Source organism: Pyrgilauda ruficollis, unplaced genomic scaffold (genome assembly GCF_017590135.1).
Source record: "Pyrgilauda ruficollis isolate IOZ18807 unplaced genomic scaffold, ASM1759013v1 scaffold59, whole genome shotgun sequence".
In the NCBI taxonomy this organism is placed as follows: Eukaryota; Metazoa; Chordata; class Aves; order Passeriformes; family Passeridae; genus Pyrgilauda; species Pyrgilauda ruficollis.
The window spans coordinates 3905127-3917224 of record NW_024527599.1 but is presented as its reverse complement, the minus strand read 5'-3'; the positions used below and the strand labels follow the sequence as shown (position 1 = coordinate 3917224).

The 12098-nt window shown below is 44.8% G+C and overlaps 1 protein-coding gene across 1 annotated transcript in view; it reads right to left on the bottom strand.

The window, feature by feature from the left end:
- The window catches only part of SSH2 (slingshot protein phosphatase 2), a 91316-nt gene that overhangs the window by 58661 nt on the left and 20557 nt on the right, over positions 1–12098 (bottom strand). Inside the window, exon 2 of the mRNA XM_041482919.1 lies at positions 4681–4724. Within this exon, the coding sequence (XP_041338853.1) occupies positions 4681–4724 (44 nt within the window). The remainder of the gene's footprint in view (positions 1–4680; positions 4725–12098) is intronic.

Sequence of the window (12098 nt, the reverse complement as noted above, 5' to 3'; positions counted from 1 at the left end):
GCAGAAGAAAGCACCTATTTAACTTAGTCTTTGAAAAGCAACTTTTATACTGCTATAAACCATCAGCTCCTGCATCAGACTCTCTTCTGCTCCTAAAACAAAGGTATTTACTCACAGCTTGAGACCTTGAGGCAACTTGGCACATCCAACTGTTATCATGGCAATAATCTGATTTGCTTTCCTTCCCAGTTCACTCCTGGAAGGAACTATTTTGACTAAAAAAAAACAAACCAGAAGGTAACCATACTTGTGCTGCAGAAGGTGTGGGGTTTTTTTTTTCTTTTTAAATTATAATTTAACACCACACTCTTGCCTCCACTTGAAGAGGGGAGGACAAGCACTTTCTGAGAACATTTTCAGGTAAGAAGCTTCAGATTTCAAGCCGGATGTAATCACTTTCTGTGGCACCTGAAGGGAACGACAGGCTCCTCAGCTTTACCTGAGCAAACGGACTTTAGTCTGACCCACTGCCAGGCCATAAAAGTTCAAAGAATCCCTCTGAAGTCCCTGGCAGCCACACTAGGCAATACAGCTCACCCAGTTTTATATGCTCAGTTACTGAGCAGCCTCAAATGCTGCATTTCAGCAAGCAGAGCAGTTTCAAGGCACCAGAAGTGGTAAAATCCTGATGGTGTGGAAATAGAGGCACCATTTAAAACATAAACCCCAAAAAGCAAGCAGCAGATCCTGACAGCAAATCCAGTGCAGCTGCAGCACCGCTGCTGCCCCGACCCCTGGAGATGTCAGCAAAACAAAGGTGCTGAATCCTTGCAACCTTGGCACAGGGCACACAAAACCTGAATGCAATACAGCTCACCCAGTTTTATATGCTCAGTTACTGAGCAGCCTCAAATGCTGCATTTCAGCAAGCAGAGCAGTTTCAAGGCACCAGAAGTGGTAAAATCCTGATGGTGTGGAAATAGAGGCACCATTTAAAACATAAACCCCAAAAAGCAAGCAGCAGATCCTGACAGCAAATCCAGTGCAGCTGCAGCACCGCTGCTGCCCCGACCCCTGGAGATGTCGTTTGTCAGCAAAACAAAGATGCTGAATCCTTGCAACCTTGGCACAGAGCACACAAAACCTGAACGTCAATACCTCAGCGGGTGTAAACACAACTCACAGCTCAATACATGTGTGTTTTAGGTAAATTTTAACAACCTGGGGATGCTGCAAAGAGCTCGTTAACACAGATGCTCCATTAAGAGTGTATTCAGTGTGGCAGCAGCGTGTCTGGGGACAGGATGGATGTGCAGGCCAGTTTAGCTCCACAGCCTCCAGACAGCCTAATAAAAATGTCAGAACACAGCTATGAAGGTAATAAATGTAATAAATAGATTGTTCAGGACATCTGCTTATGCAGCACTGCCTGGGTTCCACTAGGCAAGAGTGACAGGGACTGGCTCGATCAGGGACTCCAGAGCAAGAACCTGGATCTGTGTCAGGGCTTTGGGGATCTCACCCATAAACTGCATGAATGGTCACTGCTACAGCTGGACACAGAGGAGGGCTTGGGTGTGAGAAAAAATGTTGCAGAAGCCAAGCTGGTTTCACCTATTTGTTCAGCTTCAGGTATTGGCAGCATTAACTTGCTGGGGTTTTTAATAATGGATAGAAATATTTGTACAAGTCAGATCTATGTTCACTGTACCCAAGTACTTTCCTCAGCAGGAAAACAAATCATTCCTCTTTGCATCAACACAAAAGAGTTCGACAGGAAATGCCATTTCAAGCACCTTCCAAAGATGACTGCAGAGCACACAGGAACTCTCTTTCTGCACTCTGATAGCTCTTTCCATCTTTTGGACAAAAGCTTAAGCAGATTCTGCTAATTCCCAAAGCAGAAAGCTCCTCAGTCCACGATGGTGCTGTCGAGTGCAGACTTGTCAGGTCATTTGAATGCTCTGTAGAGCAGGTTTATGTTTAAACAGCATTTTCACACAGTTCTCCCTTCTCTGTGGGACCCAGTCCAGGCAATCACAGGCCTCTGCGGTGTTAGATTAAAAAAGCACAGGTCAGCAAACAGACAGATCATTTTGTTTAAGTATGGTGATCACCTAAAAGTTTACGCTTCTGTTTGTAACTTATTTCTCTGCCTCTCTGGAGGACATTTTAGTCTGCTGCTCTTCCTAGTCTCTGCTCAACAAACACTGTCCCTCCTGCTGTCCTGCTGTCAGGCCTTCCTGCATGTTCCCCTCACCTCAATATATATCCCATACCTCATCAGGGAGGGAAGATAAACAGCAGAAACCTAACACAAGAAGCTATCTAGATTTTGCTAACCACAGGATTAGCAGTGCTGTTGAGCTGGATCTGAGTGTAACATTTCTTCTGAGACAGCAATCCCCAGGCTGTGCAGAGCCATGGGGACACTGGAATGGAAATGAAGGCTCTACCCAACGATTGTCAAGACTGAACACTGCAAAAACATGACACCAAACAAGTCCATGTGCTTATGCTCAGGTCTTCACTAACTCCCTTGCAAGCATTAACACCTTTGTGCACTAGGATCCTATTTAATAACCTTTGAAAAGTTATTTTATTTATGCAAACACACATTTAGTCCTACCACAGCAGTACTCCTGGCTTCAGTGTCCAGTTACCAGGATGAGTTTGGACATGCCTGATGCCTGACATGCTGAGGTAGCACATGAACACATTTTCCATGACCGCAGGAGACAAAAGGTCTCCACACCAGAAGAATTTTACAAATAGCAAAATAAATAAAAATCCCACCCCAAACACTGACCACTGCCTGGAGCTGCAGCCAGGTCACCTGAATGAAGCCTCAGGAGAAGAGGGTCGTGCCCAGGCAGGCAGCGAGGAATGTCAGGTTACTGCAGAGCACTACCTGAGTGACACTGCAACTGGAAACACACTTTTCCTTTTAAGCCAAACTCAATCTGTAGCCTTTTTACTGCTCGGATTTTTAATAGCTGCTACTTGCTATGTTCTTGAGAAAACTGGGGATTAGATATACTCAGGAACTGTTTATGGACATCTGCTGCTCCTCCACAGCAGGACTCCAGGTTCACTACTTACCCCATTTGACTCTATTATTTTTATCCTACTGTAATCAAACACATTTAACACCCACCCCCTTGTTTTTCCCCAGAAGGAGTTTGGTTTTACTTAGCTCTGTGACCCCAGTAACAGGAGTCACGGAGCTCAGATCACCACATCAACAGCAGGCTGTCATTTCCTACCCCAAGAAGTTATTTCAAATATATTTTTAAAATGCTCATTTCAGACCTAACCTACAATGGTTGCTAAGTGCCCACAACAATTAAATACCTCCCATCCCTTCCAATACATTATGTATACTGAGATCAAGTCATGAGCTGATCTTGTGACTGCTGGAAGGCCGAGAGTAAAATGAAAAATTGGAGTTTAGCTGAGTTCAATTTGAGCCTTCGGGAATTGTGCTTTCCAGCTTTCCTCTCACTCATGAAAACTGTAAAATGAAGAAACAGCAATTCTTAAATCATCAGTTAGGGCTAGAAGACTGAAGTAAACAGGGCAGTCACCTTCCCTGAGCCACAGAATCACAGAACTACAGTGAAATCATGGGAATGTGCAACCAGGACAGTGTTTTCTTTTGCAGATTCATCCAAGTTGGCCCCAAAACACAAAGCCCAGATCCCATTCAAGTATTTTAAATGCTAGATATTATGGCTTCTGTTGCTACCTACTCACACAAACACCATTAAGTAAAGAACCATAACAGCCAGAGAGCTCATAAAGGGAGAACCATTTCACCTTCACTTCCTATTTACTCCCTCTGGAGGGAATCTGAAGCCTTTCACAAAATCTGGCTGCAACACTTTAAGGCAACAAAGTGTTCCTGCCATTGCAGAAGTCACCTGATACATACAATTTTTGCTTTTATTAGATTCAGCTGAAATAATTTTTTGATGGCTTAGAGGAAAGGAGATAAAGCTTACAACACCCCAAGAAGTCTTACCCTGCAGACTACACCTACATTATAAAAATCACCATTGCTTGTCACCATTCAATCAGCTGAGTTTCAATGTTTCTTTTTTACCAAATAATATTTACCAAAGAAAGTTCTTCCTAAAGCAACTAAAATCAGCATTTACAAGAGGTGAGCACCACCCTGCAAAACAATCCCAATAAAAAAAAAAATCCCTGCAAATTCTCGGTGTCTCCTAATTTTGGAGCATAAATTTGACTACCTGCATCAGCAGCAAATATCCACAAATCCTGAAAGTGCTGTTTAAGCAGCAGGTGCCTGTATGGATCAGGATCACCCTTGATGATAACAGGGACTTTTTAAACCAGAGAACAGGAGTTTATTAGTCTGGTTACCTCTCAGAATACTCTGCTGGTGGACTAAATCCTGAGAAGCAACACAGGACACTGGAGGGAGCTACAGAAACAGCAGTCTGGAGAATATATTCACTGACATCTTTGCCAACTGTTCCCCATATTTATTTTTTAGTGTGCAGTCTGACTTTTCCCATTTCCTGCTGCAGCAAACCCTTTACTAGAACCCATTTTTCAGGAAGGCTCATTTAAGACGGTTGTGCAACATCAACAACAGGCAGAAGGTGATGTGTGTTTGCAGGACATGCCAGAGGAACAGCAACAGCCCTGTGGAACATTTCACACAGGCAGGCATCCTCGAGGACTCCTGTGAGCCTCGAGTGACAATCTTACCTTCTGGGCTGGGACCGGCATTCTTCTTCCCCGCTGTCTGCCTCCTGCATACATAAAGAAAGGAGAAAAACATGAAAATCTTTTAAAACATGCAGAAAGCAAAGGCTTGTATTTCACTGGTTTGATTGTGTAAGGCAAGGGGAACTCCCCCTGCTCCTGCATGCAGCTGTCATTAGAGAGGAACTCACTTTCTGCTCAGCTGTCACTTCATGTTCTCTCAAAAGCCTTTTAAAAACTCAACTTTACAGGAATTTTTGCCCCTGCAGGATTTTGCATGCTTTTGCACTGACTTCCAGTGACCCCTGCCAAATATGGCAGGCCAAGAGCCAAACACACAGTTCACTTCTGGGCAAAAATCTCTGAGTTTTTATTACCTTTATGGAGATCATATTAATTCATAGTCCAGTCAGCAGTCAAGTGTAAAAATCCACAAAACCAGCACGTAATAAACCTGACAAATCAGACTGAGTGAGCACAGATATGACCAGAAAGGAGAAATTTCACATATTACGCTGCTTTAGATGAGATATTAATATGCACAATCTCTAATGTGCTGTGGAATTTCACTAGGCTACCTACTACAGCCCAAAGCAATACCTCAGCAGAGAGATCTCAGCAATTAATTCTGCTTCACAGTACATTTACATGCACCCTGCCAGGCACTGGAGATAGGGTACAGGATCTGTTGTATTAGTGAGAACTTACTATGTTCGTACAGGTCCACAGGGAAAAGGCATTTTAAAACATACCAAGGGTTTTGTCAGGACAGGGGCATTCCGTGAAAACCAGAGTTCAGACAGAGAAAGGAAAAAGACAATTTTGTTCTTGGTTGCTCTAGGCTTCCCTCCTGCAGGTCTCCTTTGGCAATCCTGCCAGAACATAAGTTCCAGTTGAGTTCCCTGTGGGTTTACAAGAAGTTGACTTGGGGAAGCAAGAGAAAGAGGTCAAAAGGGAGGGGAAGATGTTTCATTACATGTAGAATTGCTGAAGACATGATGGGGTTTTTGAATAAAAAGTGTGTATTTAGCTGGAGAACAAGTTCCTCAAACTCCACAGTAAGGCAAAACAACTGAAAGAGCCCTTGAAGTCTCATTTGTACTGCTCAGGAACTCAAGCTATGCAAACATTTTTAGTATTATAATGAATAGCTATTTCTACCTGCCAAGAAAAATCCTTGTCACAGCAATTGGCAAGCCTGGTGTGCCATAGCCAAAAGTCCCACAAATGACAGGAGAAGATCCTGAAATATGAGGATCATTATCTTAGCTCCCCTCAAAATTCAACCCTAAGGAGCTCAGTGTGGAGGAGGCCAGACATGGCCCAATTAATCACCATCTGTCTCTGCTGAAACTCTTACATCTCTTTGATAGCAGACATAAATGTAGCGGGTTTGTGTGAGGAGCACATTCACTCTGAATATAACTGACTACGAAAACAGAACTGTAGACAAATGTGATTTGAGCAAGAGACCCATTGCCAGTACCTGGGATGCTGTCTGGAACAAAGCTAACCTTCAGCAGCCTCCTCTTCTCATCAGCAACCCTGACCAGCCTGCTGCCTGCTCCTTCCCTGCACCTCATGTTTTGTCCTGGATTTACAGAGTGGTCAGATCCAGGTATCTGAACCACCTTTACCCCATCCTTCTACAAATGCATCCAAGGACAGGGCGTCAAAGAAGATGCAGCCAATGCTCCCGTATTTCACATATTCCACTCCAGGTGGCTGCTGCCGCTCCCGCTGTGCTGTGGTCGCTATGAAATCCTGCAGCCACAGAACATCCCCCGAATGCCCGCGGGGAGCCCAGGCGGCTGCAGGGACGCTTCTCCCCGCTAGAGGGGAGGGCAGGACAGCGATGTGCCCGCTCAGGTGCCGCTCCCGGGAGGAGCAGGCTCCGAGGGGACTCGGCTCCAGCACTGACACGGCTCCAGCACTGACATGGCCCTAGCACTGACACGGCTCCAGCACTGACACGGCCCCAGCACTGACACGGCTCCAGCACTGACACAGCTCAGCACTGACACGGCCCAGCACTGACACCGCTCCAGCAGTGACACGGCCCCAGCACTGACACGGCCCCTAAACCAGCACCTCCACGCTTTCTCGCCATTTCCAGCCTATTTCCAGAGGTGAAGAAGTATTGCTGCCAGTACAATTCATCAGCTAAGACACGGCTCAAACATTCTTTTCCGAGGACCTCTTTGAGAAGGAACATGCTCGGAGAGCATCCTTGGAAAGTGAACGCAGCCATTTGGAGATGTGACCTGTGACACCACTCCGGCTTCCACAGCTGCCTTTGCACCGGTGGTGACAAGAACTCTGGATGCTGCCCCAGCTCTGGGTTCTCTGCAGCACCCCTGATGCGACCACAGCGACAGACCCAAGAAATGGCAGCTGCCACAAATGCTCCTTGGAGATTCCTGGTGCTGGATTGCTCCAGCCTCAAACCAGCCTCCTCCACCAGCCTGCACGGAGGAGGAAGCTGAGCAGCACTGATGAGCTCCAGAGGGAGTCATGCCCTGCTTTCCTTGACCAGAAACAGAGGCCTCAGGGGAAATGGAAGGAATGAGTCGCATAGCTCTAAACTAGGCCACGATATTAAATGCAGTTTAAAGTGAAAGATGAAAAATTCCATCTCTGCTCCTTTCAGGCCATGTAGGACAGAATATGCAAAACATTAATCCTGTTTGTGCTTTGATCCACTGCCAACTATCTGTCATCAAAAGGGCAAGGGAGAGGAGAGAAATTTTGGAGAGCTGTTCTGTTCTATACAATGGGAGTCACTCCATGTCACGCAAACAATTCTGCTCTTATAAATCTCCTTTTTGCAGACTGATGTAATGATAAACAAGATTCAATCTCCACTCTTACGTACGGGGACTGGAGCTGTCTGCCTGGATTTAACATCAGGAACATCACAGCAAGTTCCTGTACTGTAAGATACGATTATTAGCCTAAGTCATGCGCCTAATAATCACTACATTTCTATTAACCAAGGAACATTTCACACAGACTACACCCTAAAAAAAACATCTTTCAAAGCTTAAAAGGATTCCCATTTAATAACTGCTGGCTATGTATGATTTTATGCCAACATACCTGACTGTATAGACCATGCCTGGGAAGTGTTTTTATCAGGAGTGAGTGGACACAGCCAGCAAATATCAAAAGAGCACCAACAATTCAGAGAGTTTTCACCCCTTAAGTCAACATCTCACTTGTAGCTGTGAGGTGAACACTTCAGACACTACAGAAAATTAGTTAATATAGATCCCCCCACACCCACAGCAACATTCAGATGTATCCATGCCATCAGAGGGGCTTTTCACTTAACATGGTCAAATGTCCTCCATGTGGACAGCTTTGGACTCAGTCTCAAAGGAGGAACTACAAAGCAAAGGACTGTAATTAAGTGAGCAGTCTCCCAGCTCCTGCCCACTCTTTCCCTGCCTACATCCCATCCAGTTGTTCACACACACACTAAGTGTCTCTGAGCTGAACATGATCTTTCCTGGGAAGAAGACAGCTGCTTCAGTCAAATCAGAGGCTGTGCAACCAGGCACTGATCCAGTCGTTAAACCATGCAAATGCTCCTTTCACAGCATCCACCAGTGTCCCAGTGTCCCTTGGTTTGGGCTGCAGCCACACAGAGCACTGCACGCTTCTCCATACGGGAGCTCTTCTCATGTGCCAGCAAATATTAAGCAAGTCAGTACAAAAGCCACCCTCCCACAACTATTTCCCAACACATGGATAACCCAGTCTGGTCAAGTCTTGCAGAGGGTGCCACTGCTGCAGCCACAGCCGCTCCTCTAATGCAACACGAGGCACACAGAGATAAGAGCATCCACTGGATGATGAGATTCCTTAGGGCTCAACTCCTGACACAGACACGTGGTGACAGTGGCGATGTCCTGGGGTACCCAACATGTGCATGGAACTGACACCAGATGCCCAAAGAAGCAACTCAGTGCAGGATTATGAAGTCCAAGAGAAGAGGATCTGTGCATGGACATCCCACAGAACTGAAGTTCAGTGCCTTCCAAGATGAAATATTTGATAGATTCCTGTTCAACAGCAGAACATGCACAAAGCTGGTCCTATCAATAATCTCAAATCATCTGCTGGAACAAAGCAAGACAAATGTTTGAGTCACACTGCCAAATATCTATTACACATTTCTGTAGCAGAGGGACTTTTCTGCAGTAGTCTGAGTTGTATCAATCTCTTAAATAAACTGTGTGAGCAAAAAGCCCACACATGCTGCATTTGCAGTATGGCTGAAGTGCCAGTAACAACACTGCCTGGGAAAATGAAACAAGGGCTGACTCCAAAACCTGGGTTGATAAAAGGTTCCCTTTTTCTTGCAAGAAGCCCAAGACTACACACAAATTCACTGGGGTTTGAGGGCAGATGCAGAACTGTACCAAGTACCACTTCCAGTCTGACCATGTCTAGAAGCAGTTTGGTACCAAAAAAATGGGCATCCAGAGTCTGCAAATTCCACAGCTGCAATATGGAGAACCAGAAATCTGTGGCAGTTGGTGTGAACCAATTTACTCAGTGTATTTTGGAAACCATCAGTGTGGTTGCAATGTGCAAGTACTCACTGAGGATAGGTCTCAAAGCTGAACTGAAAACCAGTTCACTTCAGACTCCATCAGTCTCTGGAGGTGGTTAACCTTAATCATGAATAAAAATTATGAAACTAATTAATAAAGTCACCTAGCATGCTCTAGAGAGGAAGCTTACTGCTACTTTTTGAAATACTTCTATCTGCCATCAAACACATTTTAAAGGAAAAGCTGCTACCAGGAAGCCTTTAAGTTTGACATAAGTTTTTCAAAAAGCTGAGCAAACCAGGCCACAAACAAGGAAGGGGAGAACTGCACTGTGTTTTGCATAGAGCTTTCACCTCTCCTGAGCCACAGGGATAAGGGATAAGAAGCATTTCTCCAGCTGTTGCTCTCTCACCCCTTACTATTTGCATGAAATGTTTTGAATGAATGCTGTTTTCCTCCTCACATGTCTTCTGGATCTGAGGTTCCACATAAGCAGTAGCTTTCTGCAGCCAAGTGTTCATTCAGAGGTTGGCATTCCTTCTGGATTGTTTTCTGTATCACTTTGCTATGTCAGTAATTGGTATATTTAGGTCAAAGACATTGTGCTCCTGCTCGGGAGAGAGAAAAAAACAAGTTCCTTATCAAAGCTTTCATCTTCCCGCTGGAGCAAAAGGATTTATGCAAACCTTGTTTAGATTAGCACTCACTAAAAACTGCAGAACTAAAACTCAGACACTTCAAGACAAAAATTACAAGCTTTCAACTGGTACAACAAGAGTTAGGATGAGAAATACAGTGTGACACAGCCTGCTACACTACATCACAAGAACAGATTAAAAAGCAGATTACTGTCAACTGAATTTCTGCAGTAAAATCAGCCTGCCTGATAAGGAGTATAGCAGCTTTTGCCTTAATCAGAGACCCACCTAAGGGGAAGAAACCCCCTCCCCCAATACATTGCAGATATATATTCACTTTAAATATCCCTACATCAAATGTGTATTAATATAATTTCTCTAAAACTGTGTAGTAGCACATCATCTCTAGCCACTTACAGAGACTAAGGAAAAAAACCCAGCAGAACTATTGTCTCCCTGAATAGATCTGCACCCTGACTTTCAGAAGGACCTTCAGCACCCTGCAAGTATGACAGAAAAGACAGGTATTTAATGTAATTATGATGCTTTGCTGGATTTAATGTCTACCAGAACCCTAAAGGTACCTGCTTAATCTCCTTTTAGGCAAAGCTAATGACATTGTCAACTGGAAATATTATAATCTAGGAGAATTTGTTTCCCTAAACAGTAACAAATGCTTATGGTAATGGGCCAAGTGTGAGAAGACTCAGTGGCTGTACAAACACTGGCACTGGAACTCCAGTTTTCATACTGGAAACTGACGTCAAGGGTATAGTTTGACTAAGACCAAGTCAAAGATATGCATGTGTACACTGGTGAATCTCAGGGCAGGGCTACTACACAGCCAACAGTCTGTATTAAAATGAAATCCCAGCTCCACAGGTCACCACAACGAGCAGCGTTCATTAACCACTCATGCAGGCTGACACATTTACATGCATGAAATTGTCCCTCTGCAATTAAGGACGATGGACATTCACACCTCAGACCCTCTCCAGTCACTGCCTGTTAAAACACAGACCTCACTCAACCTCCCAATGCCCTCCAGAGCTCCCAGAGCAGCCCTGGCCATGCACCTCCTCACCCACAGGGCTGACACCTTCACCTCAGAGCTGGGCCTGTTTCCAGCTGGAGAGAGAGAGACTCTCCTCAACTGCTGCATTAAAAACGTGGCAGCTAGAATTAAACAAGATTGAAGGAGCCTGAAAAGCAAACAGGCTAATGAGCCATATGCAGGGAAGTTGGAGACCTGGAACTGCAGCTGATACTTTTTTACCATCCATGAGCAATAGGAGAGCATTACAAGGAATAAGGACATAGATCAGACACAGCAGATGCACAACACCAGCTTCTGGGCTAAATCACTTTCCCAATGACACGAACAAGCATTTAAAAGTGCTTTCAAGAGAGGAAAGTATTTGGTTTTCACTCATGCTGAAAGGCTATTTTAGGAGGAGGAGGAGGAGGGTGGAAGGAAGGGAGGTACATGGCAAAGGGAAGGGTCTTTGTCTTGCAATCAGCCATCTTCCTGTTAGCATCTAGTTTACCTTGGTGCACGCTCATTTGTATCCTGCAGGAGTTATCTCAATTAGAAATCAGGGAGTTATTCTAGGGCTCTGATCAAGTTGTAACTCCAGAGCTTTGACTCTTCCAGAATGTACAGTAGGGTCACTAAAACAATGCTGATCCACCTGCACCATACAAGAAATATATTACTCCTATAATGGAACAAGAATAGAGCTATTTGGATACCACTCCTACTTATGTCATAGCTGTGTCCATAAAATGAAGCTGTGCCAGCACAGCTCTCTTGTTAAAAGTCTAATTCCTGGTCAGCAGCAGCATAACCAGGCAGTGTTTTTTCATTTTGCCTCAAATTCCACAGACAGAAGCACACAGAGCCATCCCTGAGACATGTTTTAGCTGCACCCTCACCCCACACCAGCTCGTAGAGCCCAGGGGCTGCCTGTAACACAAAGGCATCCTTCTCCCTGCCAGAATGCTACAGGAGACTCTCACCCACACAGCTCCTCTGAGATCCAATCCCTGCAAGTCCCTGTCAAATCTCCTCTTGACGTAAGGAACACACAACACAGAGAATTAGGAGCAGCGCAGAAATCTTCGTGACCTACCCAAAATAAAAGCACCAGCAGCCAGGCCTCTCAGGGATCTTGGCATATTGCATCAACAATTAAGAGATAATTTTCTGGATGAAAGATAT